Below are 17,243 nucleotides of genomic sequence, written 5' to 3' on the forward strand. Positions count from 1 at the left end.
TGCCCAAACTCTTCCTTGCAAAACAATGCAAAGGTAAAACTTTCCAAACAAAATTACCTGGGAGGAAAAGGACAAATCTTTGATTTCACCAAGTCAAAGTGACAATAAGTCAAGCGGGCATGCTAAACTCTCCAGTCATTAAATCACTTTGTCGAAATACTGACTGCGGGGGGTAGTCCATCTCACCATAGCTAAAAGCACTTCGGCTTAAAAACCTCGCACTTCAAAAGCGAGTAACAATACAAGACGAACAACTAAGAGCATACGAATTATTGCAGTTTATGAAACACACAAGATAGATAGTTCACTCTCAACGAATACTACAAACAGTATTAAAAAGCCTCACACGACGAGCAATCAAATTCAAAATATTATACTTGAAAGTAAATCATGCATTTCGAACAAAGTGTAGTTGAGAATAATGCAATTGTATTATAAAGAGTGCTAAAACCACTAAGGGCGCACAATGTCATTACAAACTTGGTTGTTGAAGAAAAATTAATTACAAAGGCCTCATCAGGCCTGGGGGTCATCAACATGCCCATCATTTTCTTCTAGGTCGGAGGGCGGAGTGATCATCCCGTCTTTCACCTCACTGAGGGGATGAATTCCTTCGACATTCAGCTCGATACCCAGGTTCACCACCCTCAGCTGAGCCACGGCCCGATCAAAGTCAAGCAGGACAACATCCACCAAGCTTCCTTCCAGCTCACCAATCCTGTCCACAAGGTCGGCAAGCCGCAGAACCGCAAGGTCTTCCGCCTCATTCTCTCCAAGGAGGTCCGCCTTCTTCAGAGCTTCCTCCAAGGATGCCTTCTCCTCAGCCAGCTTCCGTGAGGAATCACTTGCTTACTCAAGAGCAGTACGAGCATCTGACAGTTGCTCCTTCAGAACAACCAGTTGACGGTCACGCTCTTCCGCGATGGACCTCTTGCTCCTTTGATCCTCCTCAAAAGCAGCAACCTTAGTGCTCAGAGCATCCCTCTCTCGCACCAAAGCATCGACTCGAACCTCACCCTCAAGCGAAGCAATGTTCAGGGCAGCGGCGACCTCCAAGGCCTTCATGGTGGCAATAACCCCGTTGGTTATCGCCTTACTCCGGCCAGCAAGGCCCAGATCATGGATAATCTTCAGCTCGGGATCATCCAAGAAAAGGGTCGACTAGGGACCGCACAACTCAGGTTTAGACCACACCTTTGGAAGCTGGAGGAAGTCTCCTTTCTCAGAGTGGACAGGAACAGCCTTAATCGGTGTGATTGGGTCCTTGGAAGACACTCTCACCCTCTGCCTCTTCGCAGAGTCCTGCGCCAGCTCATCAGAAGGCTCATCACCTTCCAAGTCCACCACATGACCAGAGGTTGAGCCGGGGCCAAAACCAGCTATAAGGTTCTCCAGAGATTGAATGTTCTTGCGCTTCTTCTTGGATGAGATTTTCTTACTCGCCGCATTCACTAGAGCCCCCAAATCTTTCATTTTTCCTACAACACAAAGATAAGGAAATCTTAACAGTTAGGGGAAACAAAGCAAGAATGTGGCAAGAAAGCAAGCAGCTAAAAAACAGAAAGAAAGTAAACTACCAAGGCAGGCTTCAAAATCCTCATAAGTCAACAACTTATAAGTATTGATGAGGCGGGGCTCTGTTACTGGGGTCCCATCTGCACTCATCACAGGGTTCCCCCGTTTATCAGTTTTAACCCCCCGCGGGAGAGACTAAATGAAGGCCCAAAGTTGTTGACGCAGGTGTCTCTCTTCATCAGTAAGGTTATCCATGGTTCGGCCAAAGTCCCTTGGCTCATAAACCAAATGGTCCTGAGACCAGCATAAATGGAAGAAAGGACGACGCTCCTGAAAGCCATCCTTCGCGACCTCCAAGAGGTTATCTAAAGCAACCACGCTTCTAGGCCGAACCAAAAAGAAGCATTCTTTAAAGCTCCGAACCTTCCCAGCAAAAATCTCAAATATCTTCTGGGTCTGGCGAAAGGAAACCGAATTCGCGCCCCGTTGCACGATTAAGAAGGAGAAGAAGACATTCTTAGAAGCAGGGATGTGAAGGTAATCGCACAACAAATCGAAGGCCCTCATGAAGGCGTTAGAGTTCGGGTGGATCTAGGTAGGTGACAGCTTGGTCCAACGAAGCACCTCCCGCTGGAAATTGGAGAAAGGGAGTCGAAAACCCATGTCTTTGAAAACCACTTCATACATGGGAAAGACATAGTTTTCATACTCCGAACACACCCTATCGGATGTGCTCGGCAGTACCAGCTCCCAATCTCCCGCTTCTCCGATGGTATCAAAGGGGGCTTCACCCACGCCATCGGTAGCAAACACAGACTTTGTTTCTAAATTCTCCTCTCCGAGCCATGAAGCAGCAGACGCAGCAACTCCCTCGTCTGCCATGAAAGACCTGAAAAAGTAAGGGAAAAGTGAATCCAACAGTCAGATCCACCCTTCCTTCACCCACCAGGTCGGCCACGGCTAGGAGGGGATCACGCGCTACCCCTAAAATATAAATAAAACAACAGACGCGTCGAGAAGATCAACTCCCGGCGAGCAGACCTAAAGCTTATGGATGAAACCTAAGCCTGTCGTCAATGTTCTTTTAAATACTAAATAGAAAACAGACAGCAAATATTTTTCAAAGTCTTTTGATGCACGGTGGAAACCACCGTACCCAACGTCGGTAACCACCGAGTCAGAAACACTTTTGCCCTAAAGACGTGCATTCCTACGGTTTCTAAAAAAGAACAGAAACTAAAGAAGTTCTAGACACAAAAGCAAAGGAATGAAGTCATCAGAATGTTACCTGTTACGACAGATGGTTTGAACTTGAAGTAGAAAGTTGAAGGAATGGGAGGATTTCGCCTTTGAGAAACTCTGGAGAAAATTCTAACTCTCTGAGAAAATGAAACGAAGTGGTGTTCCAAACAAGTTTGGGCTATTTATACTTGTTTCATAAACAACTCAAAAGTCGCGACTTTCTATCCAATACAGCCCTTCGTATACAACTCTACTTCCCTATAGCGTTCCTACGGTCCAGATTTGATCGAACCATTCATCTAAAGGCCCTGATCTTTCGTAGCGGTTCATGGAACGTCAAGATCGAATCAACGGTTATGATGACACCTCGAAAACACAAACCGAGAACACTCTACAGGCTATAGGTACTCAAGTACTCCAATAGCCTTTACACGTGTCATACAAAATCCAAAGGTCATGTCCTCTTAGTTTCTCCCTCGAAACGTGGGCATTAATTGCGGAATGATATTCGACCAAACTCTCTGGCGAGGGAATCTTCCCGTATGATCTTGCATGCCGAACATTAGGATGCCAAACATGAACCATCAAACTTGGCGAATCCACACAGGTGTAGGACGAATGCAGCCAGGGAAAAACGAGCCCGCTCGCTTAACCCTCTCAGCACTCCAGACCGTCTTCGCAAGCTACCCCCTAGGTCAACAAAGTCTCCAAATTTGCCGAGCGAAACTCTCTTTACCCGCCAACGGGAAAGATGCCCGACAGCAAACACCCTCCGGCGGTCGGTCGCGAATGATCAAACGCCCGCACTTAAGTCATCACTCTTAATCAAGAGCAACGACTTGGGGGCCTAGTGTTCTGGACCGGCCAAAAGGACCTTTGGCCCAATACTTGGGCCAAATACAATCCAAAGCCCAAACTCCACGTTTGGCAGCATTACTTGCGACACACTCCTTTTCCGTGAAGGGGGTGCACGGAGTGAACGAGACCGGTTCAAACGAACCCCAATGACTTTTTGCACATTCTGCACGTTCCCGCAATAAAATCTCTGGCGGTTACACTTTCCACGATTTCGTAACCGCCAGAACCAGGTGTGCCACCACAACGGCTCTGCAGCCCTCCACCTCTATAAATAGGGGACTTGTCATACCCCAATTTTTGACCTAAGGATCCTACATTCATACACCGACACGTGCCAGTCGTTCCTGATCAGTCTCTGACTTTTCAGTGAAAAATTCGGCAGAGAGGTATTTTAAAATACCTCATGTTTGATTCCGAATCGGACCGTCTTCTCTCTTTATTTCTTTTATTTTTCATTTCCATCTTTTATTTTTATTTTTTTAATCAATTTTTATTTTAATTAGTCATTCATATCTTTTTTAGTTAATTACTTCTTTTTTTCAAGATAAGTCAAAAAAATCCCAAAAAAATATGCATAGTTATCTTATTATTATTATTATTATTATTATTATTATTATTATTATTATTATTATTATTATTATTATTATTATTATTATTATTATTATTATTTATTTTTATTATGTGATAAGTCCAAATGTCCAAGGTCCAAATTCATGAAACACAGCCTGTTGCACATCCAAAAAAACGCGTTGCACTTCAATCCACTTTTAGGAACAGATTCACGATTCATTTGATCCCAATCTTCAATCCAAGCACAAGTTTCTGATTCTCTTAACAAACCATAACCCTAATTCCCACACTATAAAATAACGAGCTGCGCACAGAGTCGTGGGGGGGGGGGGGGGTGGCTAATTTTCCACGATCGAAAAAACCTGCAAAACAAACCAAACTCACACATAACCTGCCAAAGAATCATAGTTTCACGCAAACAAAATTCCCATAACAATTTTCACAAACCAGTCTCAACGCACACATGAACCAGTTTCAATGCACACATTCATTCATCCTAACAACTCATCAAAACCAAACAACAGCCTTTCAAAACCTCTGAACGTTATAGCAGAGCCGTTTCAAGTCCAGCAAACCCAATCGAATCAATCACTAATCCGCAGCAAAACACAATCGGTAACTGCCCACAATCCTCAAAACCATCACCGATTCGCGCACACAATCCACCGTCACTATCTCGAATCATCGCCGTCGAACACCGAACCGAAGAAGGGAGCCGCTTTCGAACCGCAAACCAAAGCCGTTCCAGAACCTGACGTCGACATCCCAATCAGACTCAAATCAAAGTAGAGATCCAGCGGAAAGGTAGTATTGCTTTTCTATTTTGTTTGGATCGTAGATATAGGCTTTTGGATATATTGTTTGTGAATTTTGAAAACAAAAAAGAAAAAGGATGAGGAAGAGAACAGAAAGAGACGAGAATGGAAGGGAGAGAGAACAGTGAATGTTTTAGGGAAGTAAAAGAGAAGAGATTGAAACCGGTGTTGAAATGAACAAAAACCAAGCTCACACCCCTTTTATACTACTGGGTCGACCCAGTTTAGTAGACCCTGACCCTTTTAACAAACCGACCCAAGAGGCCCAATATGCGCGCCCCAGCTGTTGTCATAGCCCAACTCTATTTTTTATATCTACACCCCCCTGATTACTGATGCACCCCTCCCCTGCACTCATTCTTCTATCTTGTTTAATCCTCTCATGCATTTTTCTTCACTATATTTTAATTTTGTCGCATTTTAGATCATTTCATTTCTATTCATTGCATTTCATTTTTATTACTAGCATTTCAATGATTGTTATTTTTTTTTTTTAATAATTAGAATGCATATTAGGTTACTATAAAATCATTCATGCATCTTTAGTTTTATTATATGCATACTTAACTTTTCGTTATTTATTTTATCACATGGACGTAGTTTGTATATTAAGCTTGAATGTAAATAATCCATGCATTTTTAATTTAGCTTTAATATTCCACATTTTTAATTTAGTTGGTAGTTTATTGCATCACTTAGAATGTAAATATAGGCCTAATGTAATTTATTTACTTTCTCGCAGACCATAGAATGTATTAATAGGTTTTTTGTAATAGTTTAGGTGCATGTGTGTGCGTGTGTGTATGTCTCTTATTTTGCTTCTAGATTAGGTTAAAGGTCCTCGTGGTGGTCCAACACCACCATAAGGTACCTACGCTTTATCTTCTCGCTCCGTTAGTGTTAATTTTAGTTTAGTCATTATTCAAAAACAACAAAAACATGCAAATAGTTCAAAAATCACAAAAAATATTTTTTAAATAAACCTTGATCCTAAATCAATCAAGTGACCGTCTTTTTTAGTTTCATTTCTTAATCAAATATCAATCCATCTAATTTATTTCGAGTCCATTTTCTTTAATATTAAAAAACACAAACAAATATTCTTTTGCCATTTGGCTTCTCCATTTTAAAACCTTTTTTTCAAACTAATAAAAAACACACAACCAATCAAACGTCAGTTTTTTTAACCCCGAACTACGAGGTTTTGATCCCTCACGGGTACGTAGGCAGAGGACACTCGTCCTTCCAAATCAATAAAATGTAGATAAACTAGGTCTCCTTTCTTTTTTCATTTTAAAATTCCATTTTTTTTCAAAACAAGCAAGTTATAGCACATTAACTAAATAAAACCAAGAGGTTCCCGTAGAGTACTACGGACATAAAGGGTGCTAACACCTTCCCTTTATGTAACTAACCCCCGAACCCTAAATCTTTTCAAAATGTGGGGTGTTTGAACTTTTTTCCCCTTTTCTTTAAAAAATTAAATGTTCAGTCGTGAAATAATCAAGTGAGTCAAAAGCTAATCAAATAGCATTGATCTCCGAAAAATGACGCGACAGGACTCAATGCAGTCCCCAAGGTAGAATCTCACTCTCCCTCTAAACCCTCACTCTCTGATCTCTACTGACTTGAGCGTCGGAGTGCATGCAGGTACACACCTCCCATCCGCTCCAAGAAGCATTCTGACGCATTTCACCACCGTCACAACCACCGCATTCAAAGCACCGACAGTCACCTTCTGATTAGGTACGATCACTAACAAAACAAATCATCATAATGTTGGAACTTCCGGTGCAGCCTACATTGGGTTGTATCGTCATATTAGGCTAAGAGAAACGACACAAATGAGATTGACACCACATTTTCATACAAATTGTTTAGGCATATGTATATAGTTCATCTCACTTATATGTTATTAAGCATTTTATCTCCTATCTATCTATTGTAGAATGTTAACTCATATTTGATATATTAACATCTTTCTGTCAAGTATGCGAGTCTCCACATCTGTAATTATGTGACATAGTCATATATGGTCAAATGAAGACACAACATGGTCAAAAAAATGAGTTGGTGGTAATTTAATGGAGGGATGTTTATGTTCCTTTCTTTCATGAGAATAGATAAAGAAGTCGTTCAAGTACGGGATGCCGACGAAACAATGAAGCGGTACCTCATCGCCAAAGGTCTGCCCGCCTAGATCGCCCAAGGACTATCAACGAGTTCCTAGCGATCGCCAAGATCTACATTGCCTACGAGGAGGAGCTGTACGCGGATAGCCTTAACAAATCCAGGAAGGAGGAACCTGCCGCTGAAGCCTCCAAAAATCCCTTCCACAAGAAAAAGAAGGAAGGAAAAGCTGCTCGGGAAAGCAAAAGGCCCAACGGTCACTTCATCGAGTACACTCCCTGGCCATGTCAAGAGAAAAAATCCTTGCTGAGATCGCCATCGCTGATCTGAATGAACCAGCATCAAGCCACCAAAGGCTCTGTCACAGGAGAGGAAGAAGGTCGACAAGACAAAGTACTGTCGATTCCACAAATGCCACGACCACACCACCGATGACTGTATCCATCTGAAGGATGCCATTGAGCTCCTCATCCGGAGAGGGCGGCTCAAACAGTTCGTCAAGAACCCGGAGGCGGAAAGGAAGACCATCGAGCTCATCGGTGACGGTTCTGAACCTGGCAAAAGCATCGCCATGTCCGTGGAACATCTTGGTGGTTTCCTTGAAAACGTGGAAATCACCCCCTACTAATGCACATGGGAACAGTTCCCCACTGCCAATGTCATCACGAGAGGAATGCTGAACGTCTCCATGGGGAGCATGAAGAGGAAATTCGAGGAACTCATTAGCGTCAACTTGCTGGCCCCCTCCAATCACGGAGGAAGGCCACCTTTGGCGTTCTACGATTCAGAACTTCCTGGTGGAGCCTCAAATTCCGCCATCCCTTTACTCGTACGAGCATCGATGGCCAATGCGGATGTCCGACGAGTCCTGATTGACACAGGGGCCTCATGCGACATCATGTACACCAGCCTGTTCAAAACTCTCCAACTAACGGAGAAAAACCTTTCTTCCTACGTTGGAAATGAACTTTACGGCTTCAACGGCTCGTCTACTCAGCCATGGGGATACGTGGAGCTGCTGGTCACCTTGGGTGAAAAGGAGGCCAAGAAAACCATCAAGATCCCATTCTTGGTAATCGATTTCCCTTCTCTCCATAACTGCATCATAGGGAGAACCGTACTCGCCCAACTTAGGGCTGCATGTTCAACCGCTCATCTGAAGTTGAAGTACCATGCAAAGGACGACATCATCGCCTCTCTCAACTAAGACATCGAAGCTGCAAGAAGATATTTCCTCCAAGCGAACAAGTCCCAGAACTCGGTTTCCCAGTCCAGCAAGCCTGCTGTGGACAAGGGGAAAGCTGCTGCGAGCACTCTGGACACCAACTTGGTCGAACTTGATCCCAGGTTCACCAAGGAAGACCTCAAGGAACAAAAACGGGAAAAGAAGGATCTGCTCAACGCGAAACATCTTAGACCTGTTCCTGACGGTGAGTTCGAGCTGGTCCCCTTCGGAGACGACCCCTCGAAGAACTTCAAAATCGGCAAGGATCTTCCCGAACTTGTCAGAGCACAGCTTATCGCCTGCCTTAGGGAGAACGCTGACCTATTCGCATGGAGCGCGGCCGACATGCCCGGAATTGACCCTAGTGTCGCTTGTCACTAGCTAACAGTAGATCCCGGAGTTAGCGCTGTAGCCCAACGGTGTAGAAAGCAGTCTCCTGAAAAATCAAAGGCTGGAAAAAAAGCTATAAAAGACCTCCTAGAGGCAAATTTTATTTCTGAGGCCAAATACACTACCTGGCTCTCCAATGTTGTACTTGTCAAGAAATCTAATGGAAAATAGCGTATGTGTGTTGTCTATACCGATCTTAATAGGGCCTGCCCTAAAGACGCATATCCTCTTCCTAATATCGATAAAATCGTAGATAATACCTCCGACTATAAACTTTTATCCTTCATGGACGCCTATTCTGGGTATAACCAAATACCCATGGCCGAAGAAGATAAAATGAAAACAGCCTTCATGACCGAATCAGGGAACTATTACTACAACGTAATGCCCTTTGGTCTACAAAATGCAGGGGCAACTTATCAACGAATGATGAACAGAGTCTATGACAAGACACTTCTGGGCGATATCCTTGAAGTCTTCATGGACGACATGATCGTAAAATCCCAGCTAGAGGTGGATCATGCCACTCACCTCAGAAGAGTTTTTGAACAAACCCGGAAGTACAACATGCGACTCAACCTAGAGAAATGCACCTTCGGAGTCCAAGCGGGTAAATTCCTTGGTTTCTACCTAACAGAAAGAGGAATAGAGGCGAACCCGGATAAATGCCGCACATTTACCGAGCTCCCAATGCCCCACTCTAAGAAGTGCATCCAAACACTCAACGGAATGCTAACTGCCCTCTCCAGATTCGTGGCAAAATCCGCTCAACACGCCCTTCCTTTCTTCAAACTCTTGAGGAAAGAAACGAAGTTCGATTGGACAGAGGAATGCGAGAACGCTCTGAAGCACCTCAATGAGGCCCTCTCGGCACCGCCCGTACTCTCGCGACCCGATTAAGGCGAAACACTGTACTTGTACCTATCCGTCTCTTCTAACGCAGTATGCGCCGTGCTTATCAGAGAAACGACAGAGGGACAAAAACCAATCTACTTCACCAGCAAAGCACTGCTGGGGCCGGAGACAAGGTACCAGAGGATCGAAAAGGTAGCTCTCGCGCTCCTCACAGCAGCCCGAAGACTGAGGCAGTACTTTCTAGCTCATACGGTGCTAGTCCGGACGGACCAACCCATCAGGCAGATCCTGGGTCGCCCAGATGTAGCCGGTCGGATGATGAAATGGTCACTCGAGCTGTCCGAGTTCGACATACATTACGAATCCAAAAAGGCACCGAAGGCACAGGTGTTCGTCGACTTTCTTGCCGAGATGACTTTCCCAGCTGAGGATAACTCAGAGGAGTGGACCGTCTTCGTGGATGGGTCATCCAACTCCAGGGGGAGCGGGGCCGGAATAATTGTGGAAAATAACAAAGGTATCGTTGTCGAAATCTCCCTCACTTTATCTTTCTCTGTTACAAATAACACTGCAGAATATGGGGCCTTCCTAGCTGGTTTACGAACCGCCCAAGACATGGGAGCCAGAAAGGTGAAAATCTTCACCGACTCGCAACTCGTGGCTTCCTAAGTCACAGGAGAGTTCCAGGTAAAAGAAGACCATCTCCAAAAGTACGTTCAGTTAGTACTAAAGAAGATGAAAGAATTCGAAACTGTCGACGTAACTCACGTTTCCTGCGAACAGAATACTCGAGCAGACATTCTTTCAAAACTCGCAAGTACGCGAACTGCGAACAGAAACAAAACTGTAATACATGAGGTTCTCGACAAACCGAGCATCCAAGAAAAAGAAGCTCAACCGCGAGACATCAACTCGATCATTTGAATGGAAGATTGGAGTGGCCCGATATCTCGATACATAGAGAGTGGGGAACTTCCCTCCGACCAGAATGAAAAGACCAGGCTGAAACGAAGGGCTTGCTCATTCACTTTAGTGGAAGGGACCCTATATAAAAGAGGTTTTATAACGCCACTTATCAAGTGTCTGGGACCTAACGAGACCCAAGAAGTCCTCGCCGTCATCCACGAAGGCATCTGCGGACAACACCTTGGTGCGAAAGCTCTCGCGAAAAAGGTCCTACGAGCCGGATATTACTGGTATACCATGTTAAAAGACGTCCAAGATTACGTCAACCTCTGCGACAAATGTCAGCGACATGGGGACATACACCTAGCACCTCCCGCTGAACTAACGTCCTTAGTTTCCCCTTGGCCTTTTGCATTGTGGGGCATCTACCTTCTGGGACCATTCCCTAAAGCCACCGGACAGCTGAAATACCTGATAGTCGCCATCGACTACTCAACAAAGTGAATCGAAGCCGAACCACTGTCTAAGATCATAGCTAAAAACTTACTCCGTTTCTTCAAAAGAAACATCCTAACGAGGTTTGGAGTACCAGCTCTAGTCGTATCCGACAATGGTATACAGTTCACGGACTAAAGGTTCCAAGACTACCTAAGGAACATCGGCATAAAACAAAGATTCACCTCCGTAGAACACCCTCAAGCCAACGGCCTGGCCGAGGCCGCAAACAAGGTCATTCTACGAGAAATACGAAGAAGGCTAGACACAGCTAAAACGCAGTGGGCTGAAGAGTTACACGCGATCCTCTGGGCCTATAGAACTACTCCCCACTCCACCACTGGCGAGTCACCTTTTCGGCTCACTTACAGGACGGAAGCAGTCATACCAATTGAGTTGACAGAACTCACTTGGCGAACTGACGCCAACACCGATTTCCTGACCAACACATCCAATCTGTGCGAAGAGCTCGAATTCGTCGACGAAGTCAGAATAAACGCTACCTTGCGGGAGGCAGTGCTAAAGGCAAAAATCGACGCTCGCCACAGCAAGAGAGTCGGAAAAAGGGAATTCGAAGTGGGCGATCTCGTTCTCCAGCGAGACCAAAAGGATACCGATGAAGGGAAATTAGCCTCCAACTGGGACGGGCCCTTCAGGATCCGGATGAAGACCGGAACGGGAGCTTACGGACTCGAAGACCTCCATCAAAACACAATTCCAAGGACTTGGAATGCAGAAAAACTCAAAAAGTATTACACTTAGATGGCAGACAATGCCAATTTACTCTAACGTACATACTTAGTTCTACGCAACGAACTTATCGCTCTCCAACGAGCAAATAAACGAAAGAGGAAAGTCGTGCCAATCCGAATCCAAAAAGAAAAAGGATGAGAGAAATCCTCTCACCCCTCAGTATGTACGCTTAGCGCTGCGACATCACTTCTCGGCATGTTAGGTAGAACCCCAGCTCGCGATGGGTGATTCACGCCTCAGTGCGTTGAACTTAGAATGATTTCTTTGTTCATCCATTGTTACGCGTTCGAAACACAACTTTGGACACACATTCAGATAAACGATCTCTTGGATGTGCAATACTTCTAACTAATACCCGGCGTAAACAGTTGGAAACCTCCTGCCCAAACTCTTCCTTGCCTACGAGGAAGAGCTGTACGCGGATAGCCTTAACAAATCCAGGAAGGAGGAACCTGCCGCTGAAGCCTCCAAAAATCCCTTCCACAAGAAAAAGAAGGAAGGAAAAGCTGCTCGGGAAAGCAAAAGGCCCAACGGTCACTTCATCGAGTACACTCCCTGGCCATGTCAAGAGAAAAAATCCTTGCTGAGATCGCCATCGCTGATCTGAATGAACCAGCATCAAGCCACCAAAGGCTCTGTCACAGGAGAGGAAGAAGGTCGACAAGACAAAGTACTGTCGATTCCACAAATGCCACGGCCACACCACCAATGACTGTATCCATCTGAAGGATGCCATTGAGCTCCTCATCCGGAGAGGGCGGCTCAAACAGTTCGTCAAGAACCCGGAGGCGGAAAGGAAGACCATCGAGCTCATCGGTGACGGTTCTGAACCTGGCAAAAGCATCGCCATGTCCGTGGAACATCTTGGTGGTTTCCTTGAAAACGTGGAAATCACCCCCTACTAATGCACATGGGAACAGTTCCCCACTGCCAATGTCATCACGAGAGGAATGCTGAACGTCTCCATGGGGAGCATGAAGAGGAAATTCGAGGAACTCATTAGCGTCAACTTGCTGGCCCCCTCCAATCACGGAGGAAGGCCACCTTTGGCGTTCTACGATTCAGAACTTCCTGGTGGAGCCTCAAATTCCGCCATCCCTTTACTCGTACGAGCATCGATGGCCAATGCGGATGTCCGACGAGTCCTGATTGACACAGGGGCCTCATGCGACATCATGTACACCAGCCTGTTCAAAACTCTCCAACTAACGGAGAAAAACCTTTCTTCCTACGTTGGAAATGAACTTTACGGCTTCAACGGCTCGTCTACTCAGCCATGGGGATACGTGGAGCTGCTGGTCACCTTGGGTGAAAAGGAGGCCAAGAAAACCATCAAGATCCCATTCTTGGTAATCGATTTCCCTTCTCTCCATAACTGCATCATAGGGAGAACCGTACTCGCCCAACTTAGGGCTGCATGTTCAACCGCTCATCTGAAGTTGAAGTACCATGCAAAGGACGACATCATCGCCTCTCTCAACTAAGACATCGAAGCTGCAAGAAGATATTTCCTCCAAGCGAACAAGTCCCAGAACTCGGTTTCCCAGTCCAGCAAGCCTGCTGTGGACAAGGGGAAAGCCGCTGCGAGCACTCTGGACACCAACTTGGTCGAACTTGATCCCAGGTTCACCAAGGAAGACCTCAAGGAACAAAAACGGGAAAAGAAGGATCTGCTCAACGCGAAACATCTTAGACCTGTTCCTGACGGTGAGTTCGAGCTGGTCCCCTTCGGAGACGACCCCTCGAAGAACTTCAAAATCGGCAAGGATCTTCCCGAACTTGTCAGAGCACAGCTTATCGCCTGCCTTAGGGAGAACGCTGACCTATTCGCATGGAGCGCGGCCGACATGCCCGGAATTGACCCTAGTGTCGCTTGTCACTAGCTAACAGTAGATCCCGGAGTTAGCGCTGTAGCCCAGCGGCGTAGAAAGCAGTCTCCTGAAAAATCAAAGGCTGCAAAAAAAGCTATAAAAGACCTCCTAGAGGCAAATTTTATTTCTGAGGCCAAATACACTACCTGGCTCTCCAATGTTGTACTTGTCAAGAAATCTAATGGAAAATAGCGTATGTGTGTTGTCTATACCGATCTTAATAGGGCCTGCCCTAAAGACGCATATCCTCTTCCTAATATCGATAAAATCGTAGATAATACCTCCGACTATAAACTTTTATCCTTCATGGACGCCTATTCTGGGTATAACCAAATACCCATGGCCGAAGAAGATAAAATGAAAACAGCCTTCATGACCGAATCAGGGAACTATTACTACAACGTAATGCCCTTTGGTCTACAAAATGCAGGGGCAACTTATCAACGAATGATGAACAGAGTCTATGACAAGACACTTCTGGGCGATATCCTTGAAGTCTACATGGACGACATGATCGTAAAATCCCAGCTAGAGGTGGATCATGCCACTCACCTCAGAAGAGTTTTTGAACAAACCCGGAAGTACAACATACGACTCAACCTAGAGAAATGCACCTTCGGAGTCCAAGCGGGTAAATTCCTTGGTTTCTACCTAACAGAAAGAGGAATAGAGGCGAACCCGGATAAATGCCGCACATTTACCGAGCTCCCAATGCCCCACTCTAAGAAGTGCATCCAAACACTCAACGGAATGCTAACTGCCCTCTCCAGATTCGTGGCAAAATCCGCTCAACACGCCCTTCCTTTCTTCAAACTCTTGAGGAAAGAAACAAAGTTCGATTGGACAGAGGAATGCGAGAACGCTCTGAAGCACCTCAATGAGGCCCTCTCGGCACCGCCCGTACTCTCGCGACCCGATTAAGGCGAAACACTGTACTTGTACCTATCCGTCTCTTCTAACGCAGTATGCGCCGTGCTTATCAGAGAAACGACAGAGGGACAAAAACCAATCTACTTCACCAGCAAAGCACTGCTGGGGCCGGAGACAAGGTACCAGAGGATCGAAAAGGTAGCTCTCGCGCTCCTCACAGCAGCCCGAAGACTGAGGCAGTACTTTCTAGCTCATACGGTGCTAGTCCGGACGGACCAACCCATCAGGCAGATCCTGGGTCGCCCAGATGTAGCCGGTCGGATGATGAAATGGTCACTCGAGCTGTCCGAGTTCGACATACATTACGAATCCAAAAAGGCACCGAAGGCACAGGTGTTCGTCGACTTTCTTGCCGAGATGACTTTCCCAGCTGAGGATAACTCAGAGGAGTGGACCGTCTTCGTGGATGGGTCATCCAACTCCAGGGGGAGCGGGGCCGGAATAATTGTGGAAAATAACAAAGGTATCGTTGTCGAAATCTCCCTCACTTTATCTTTCTCTGTTACAAATAACACTGCAGAATATGGGGCCTTCCTAGCTGGTTTACGAACCGCCCAAGACATGGGAGCCAGAAAGGTGAAAATCTTCACCGACTCGCAACTCGTGGCTTCCCAAGTCACAGGAGAGTTCCAGGTAAAAGAAGACCATCTCCAAAAGTACGTTCAGTTAGTACTAAAGAAGATGAAAGAATTCGAAACTGTCGACGTAACTCACGTTTCCTGCGAACAGAATACTCGAGCAAACATTCTTTCAAAACTCGCAAGTACGCGAACTGCGAACAGAAACAAAACCGTAATACATGAGGTTCTCGACAAACCGAGCATCCAAGAAAAAGAAGCTCAACCGCGAGACATCAACTCGATCATTTGAATGGAAGATTGGAGTGGCCCGATATCTCGATACATAGAGAGTGGGGAACTTCCCTCCGACCAGAATGAAAAGACCAGGCTGAAACGAAGGGCTTGCTCATTCACTTTAGTGGAAGGGACCCTATATAAAAGAGGTTTTATAACGCCACTTATCAAGTGTCTGGGACCTAACGAGACCCAAGAAGTCCTCGCCGTCATCCACGAAGGCATCTGCGGATAACACCTTGGTGCGAAAGCTCTCGCGAAAAAGGTCCTACGAGCCGGATATTACTGGTATACCATGTTAAAAGACGTCCAAGATTACGTCAACCTCTGCGAAAAATGTCAGCGACATGGGGACATACACCTAGCACCTCCCGCTGAACTAACGTCCTTAGTTTCCCCTTGGCCTTTTGCATTGTGGGGCATCTACCTTCTGGGACCATTCCCTCCACCGGACAGCTGAAATACCTGATAGTCGCCATCGACTACTCAACAAAGTGAATCGAAGCCGAACTACTGTCTAAGATCATAGCTAAAAACTTACTCCGTTTCTTCAAAAGAAACATCCTAACGAGGTTTGGAGTACCAGCTCTAGTCGTATCCGACAATGGTACACAGTTCACGGACTAAAGGTTCCAAGACTACCTAAGGAACATCGGCATAAAACAAAGATTCACCTCCGTAGAACACCCTCAAGCCAACGGCCTGGCCGAGGCCGCAAACAAGGTCATTCTACGAGAAATACGAAGAAGGCTAGACACAGCTAAAACGCAGTGGGCTGAAGAGTTACACGCGATCCTCTGGGCCTATAGAACTACTCCCCACTCCACCACTGGCGAGTCACCTTTTCGGCTCACTTACAGGACGGAAGCAGTCATACCAATTGAGTTGACAGAACTCACTTGGCGAACTGACGCCAACACCGATTTCCTGACCAACACATCCAATCTGTGCGAAGAGCTCGAATTCGTCGACGAAGTCAGAATAAACGCTACCTTGCGGGAGGCAGTGCTAAAGGCAAAAATCGACGCTCGCCACAGCAAGAGAGTCGGAAAAAGGGAATTCGAAGTGGGCGATCTCGTTCTCCAGCGAGACCAAAAGGATACCGAAGAAGGGAAATTAGCCTCCAACTGGGACGGGCCCTTCAGGATCCGGATGAAGACCGGAACGGGAGCTTACGGACTCGAAGACCTCCATCAAAACACAATTCCAAGGACTTGGAATGCAGAAAAACTCAAAAAGTATTACACTTAGATGGCAGACAATGCCAATTTACTCTAACGTACATACTTAGTTCTACGCAACGAACTTCTCGCTCTCCAACGAGCAAATAAACGAAAGAGGAAAGTCGTGCCAATCCGAATCCAAAAAGAAAAAGGATGAGAGAAATCCTCTCACCCCTCAGTATGTACGCTTAGCGCTGCGACATCACTTCTCGGCATGTTAGGTAGAACCCCAGCTCGCGATGGGTGATTCACGCCTCAGTGCGTTGAACTTAGAATGATTTCTTTGTTCATCCACTGTTACGCGTCCGAAACACAACTTTGGACACACATTCAGATAAACGATCTCTTGGATGTGCAATACTTCTAACTAATACCCGGCGTAAACAGTTGGAAACCTCCTGCCCAAACTCTTCCTTGCAAAACAATGCAAAGGTAAAACTTTCCAAACAAAATTACCTGGGAGGAAAAGGACAAATCTTTGATTTCACCAAGTCAAAGTGACAATAAGTCAAGCGGGCATGCTAAACTCTCCAGTCATTAAATCACTTCGTCGAAATACTGACTACGGGGGGTAGTCCATCTCACCATAGCTAAAAGCACTTCGGCTTAAA

General features: G+C 45.8%; 2 protein-coding genes across 2 annotated transcripts; one reads left to right on the forward strand and one right to left on the reverse strand.

Annotated features, from left to right (window-relative positions):
• Positions 1-516: 516 nt before the first annotated feature.
• On the reverse strand, positions 517-1,665 carry LOC146929452 (uncharacterized). Its single transcript, XM_085707326.1, has 4 exons — positions 1,578-1,665; positions 1,195-1,478; positions 898-1,134; positions 517-828 (listed from the first exon to the last, which is right to left on the reverse strand). The coding sequence occupies exons 1-4, from the start codon at positions 1,663-1,665 to the stop codon at positions 517-519; spliced, it is 921 nt and encodes a 306-aa protein (XP_085563452.1).
• Positions 1,666-14,030: 12,365 nt separating this feature from the next.
• Positions 14,031-16,660, forward strand: LOC146929453 (uncharacterized). Its single transcript, XM_085707327.1, has 3 exons — positions 14,031-14,478; positions 14,590-15,211; positions 16,039-16,660. Exons 1-3 carry the CDS (start codon positions 14,031-14,033, stop codon positions 16,658-16,660), a joined length of 1,692 nt encoding a protein of 563 aa, XP_085563453.1.
• The last annotated feature ends 583 nt before the right edge of the window (positions 16,661-17,243 follow it).

This window comes from Medicago sativa, chromosome 4 (genome assembly GCF_051527215.1).
Source record: "Medicago sativa cultivar Bolivia chromosome 4, Bolivia_mono, whole genome shotgun sequence".
Classification (NCBI taxonomy): Eukaryota; Viridiplantae; Streptophyta; class Magnoliopsida; order Fabales; family Fabaceae; genus Medicago; species Medicago sativa.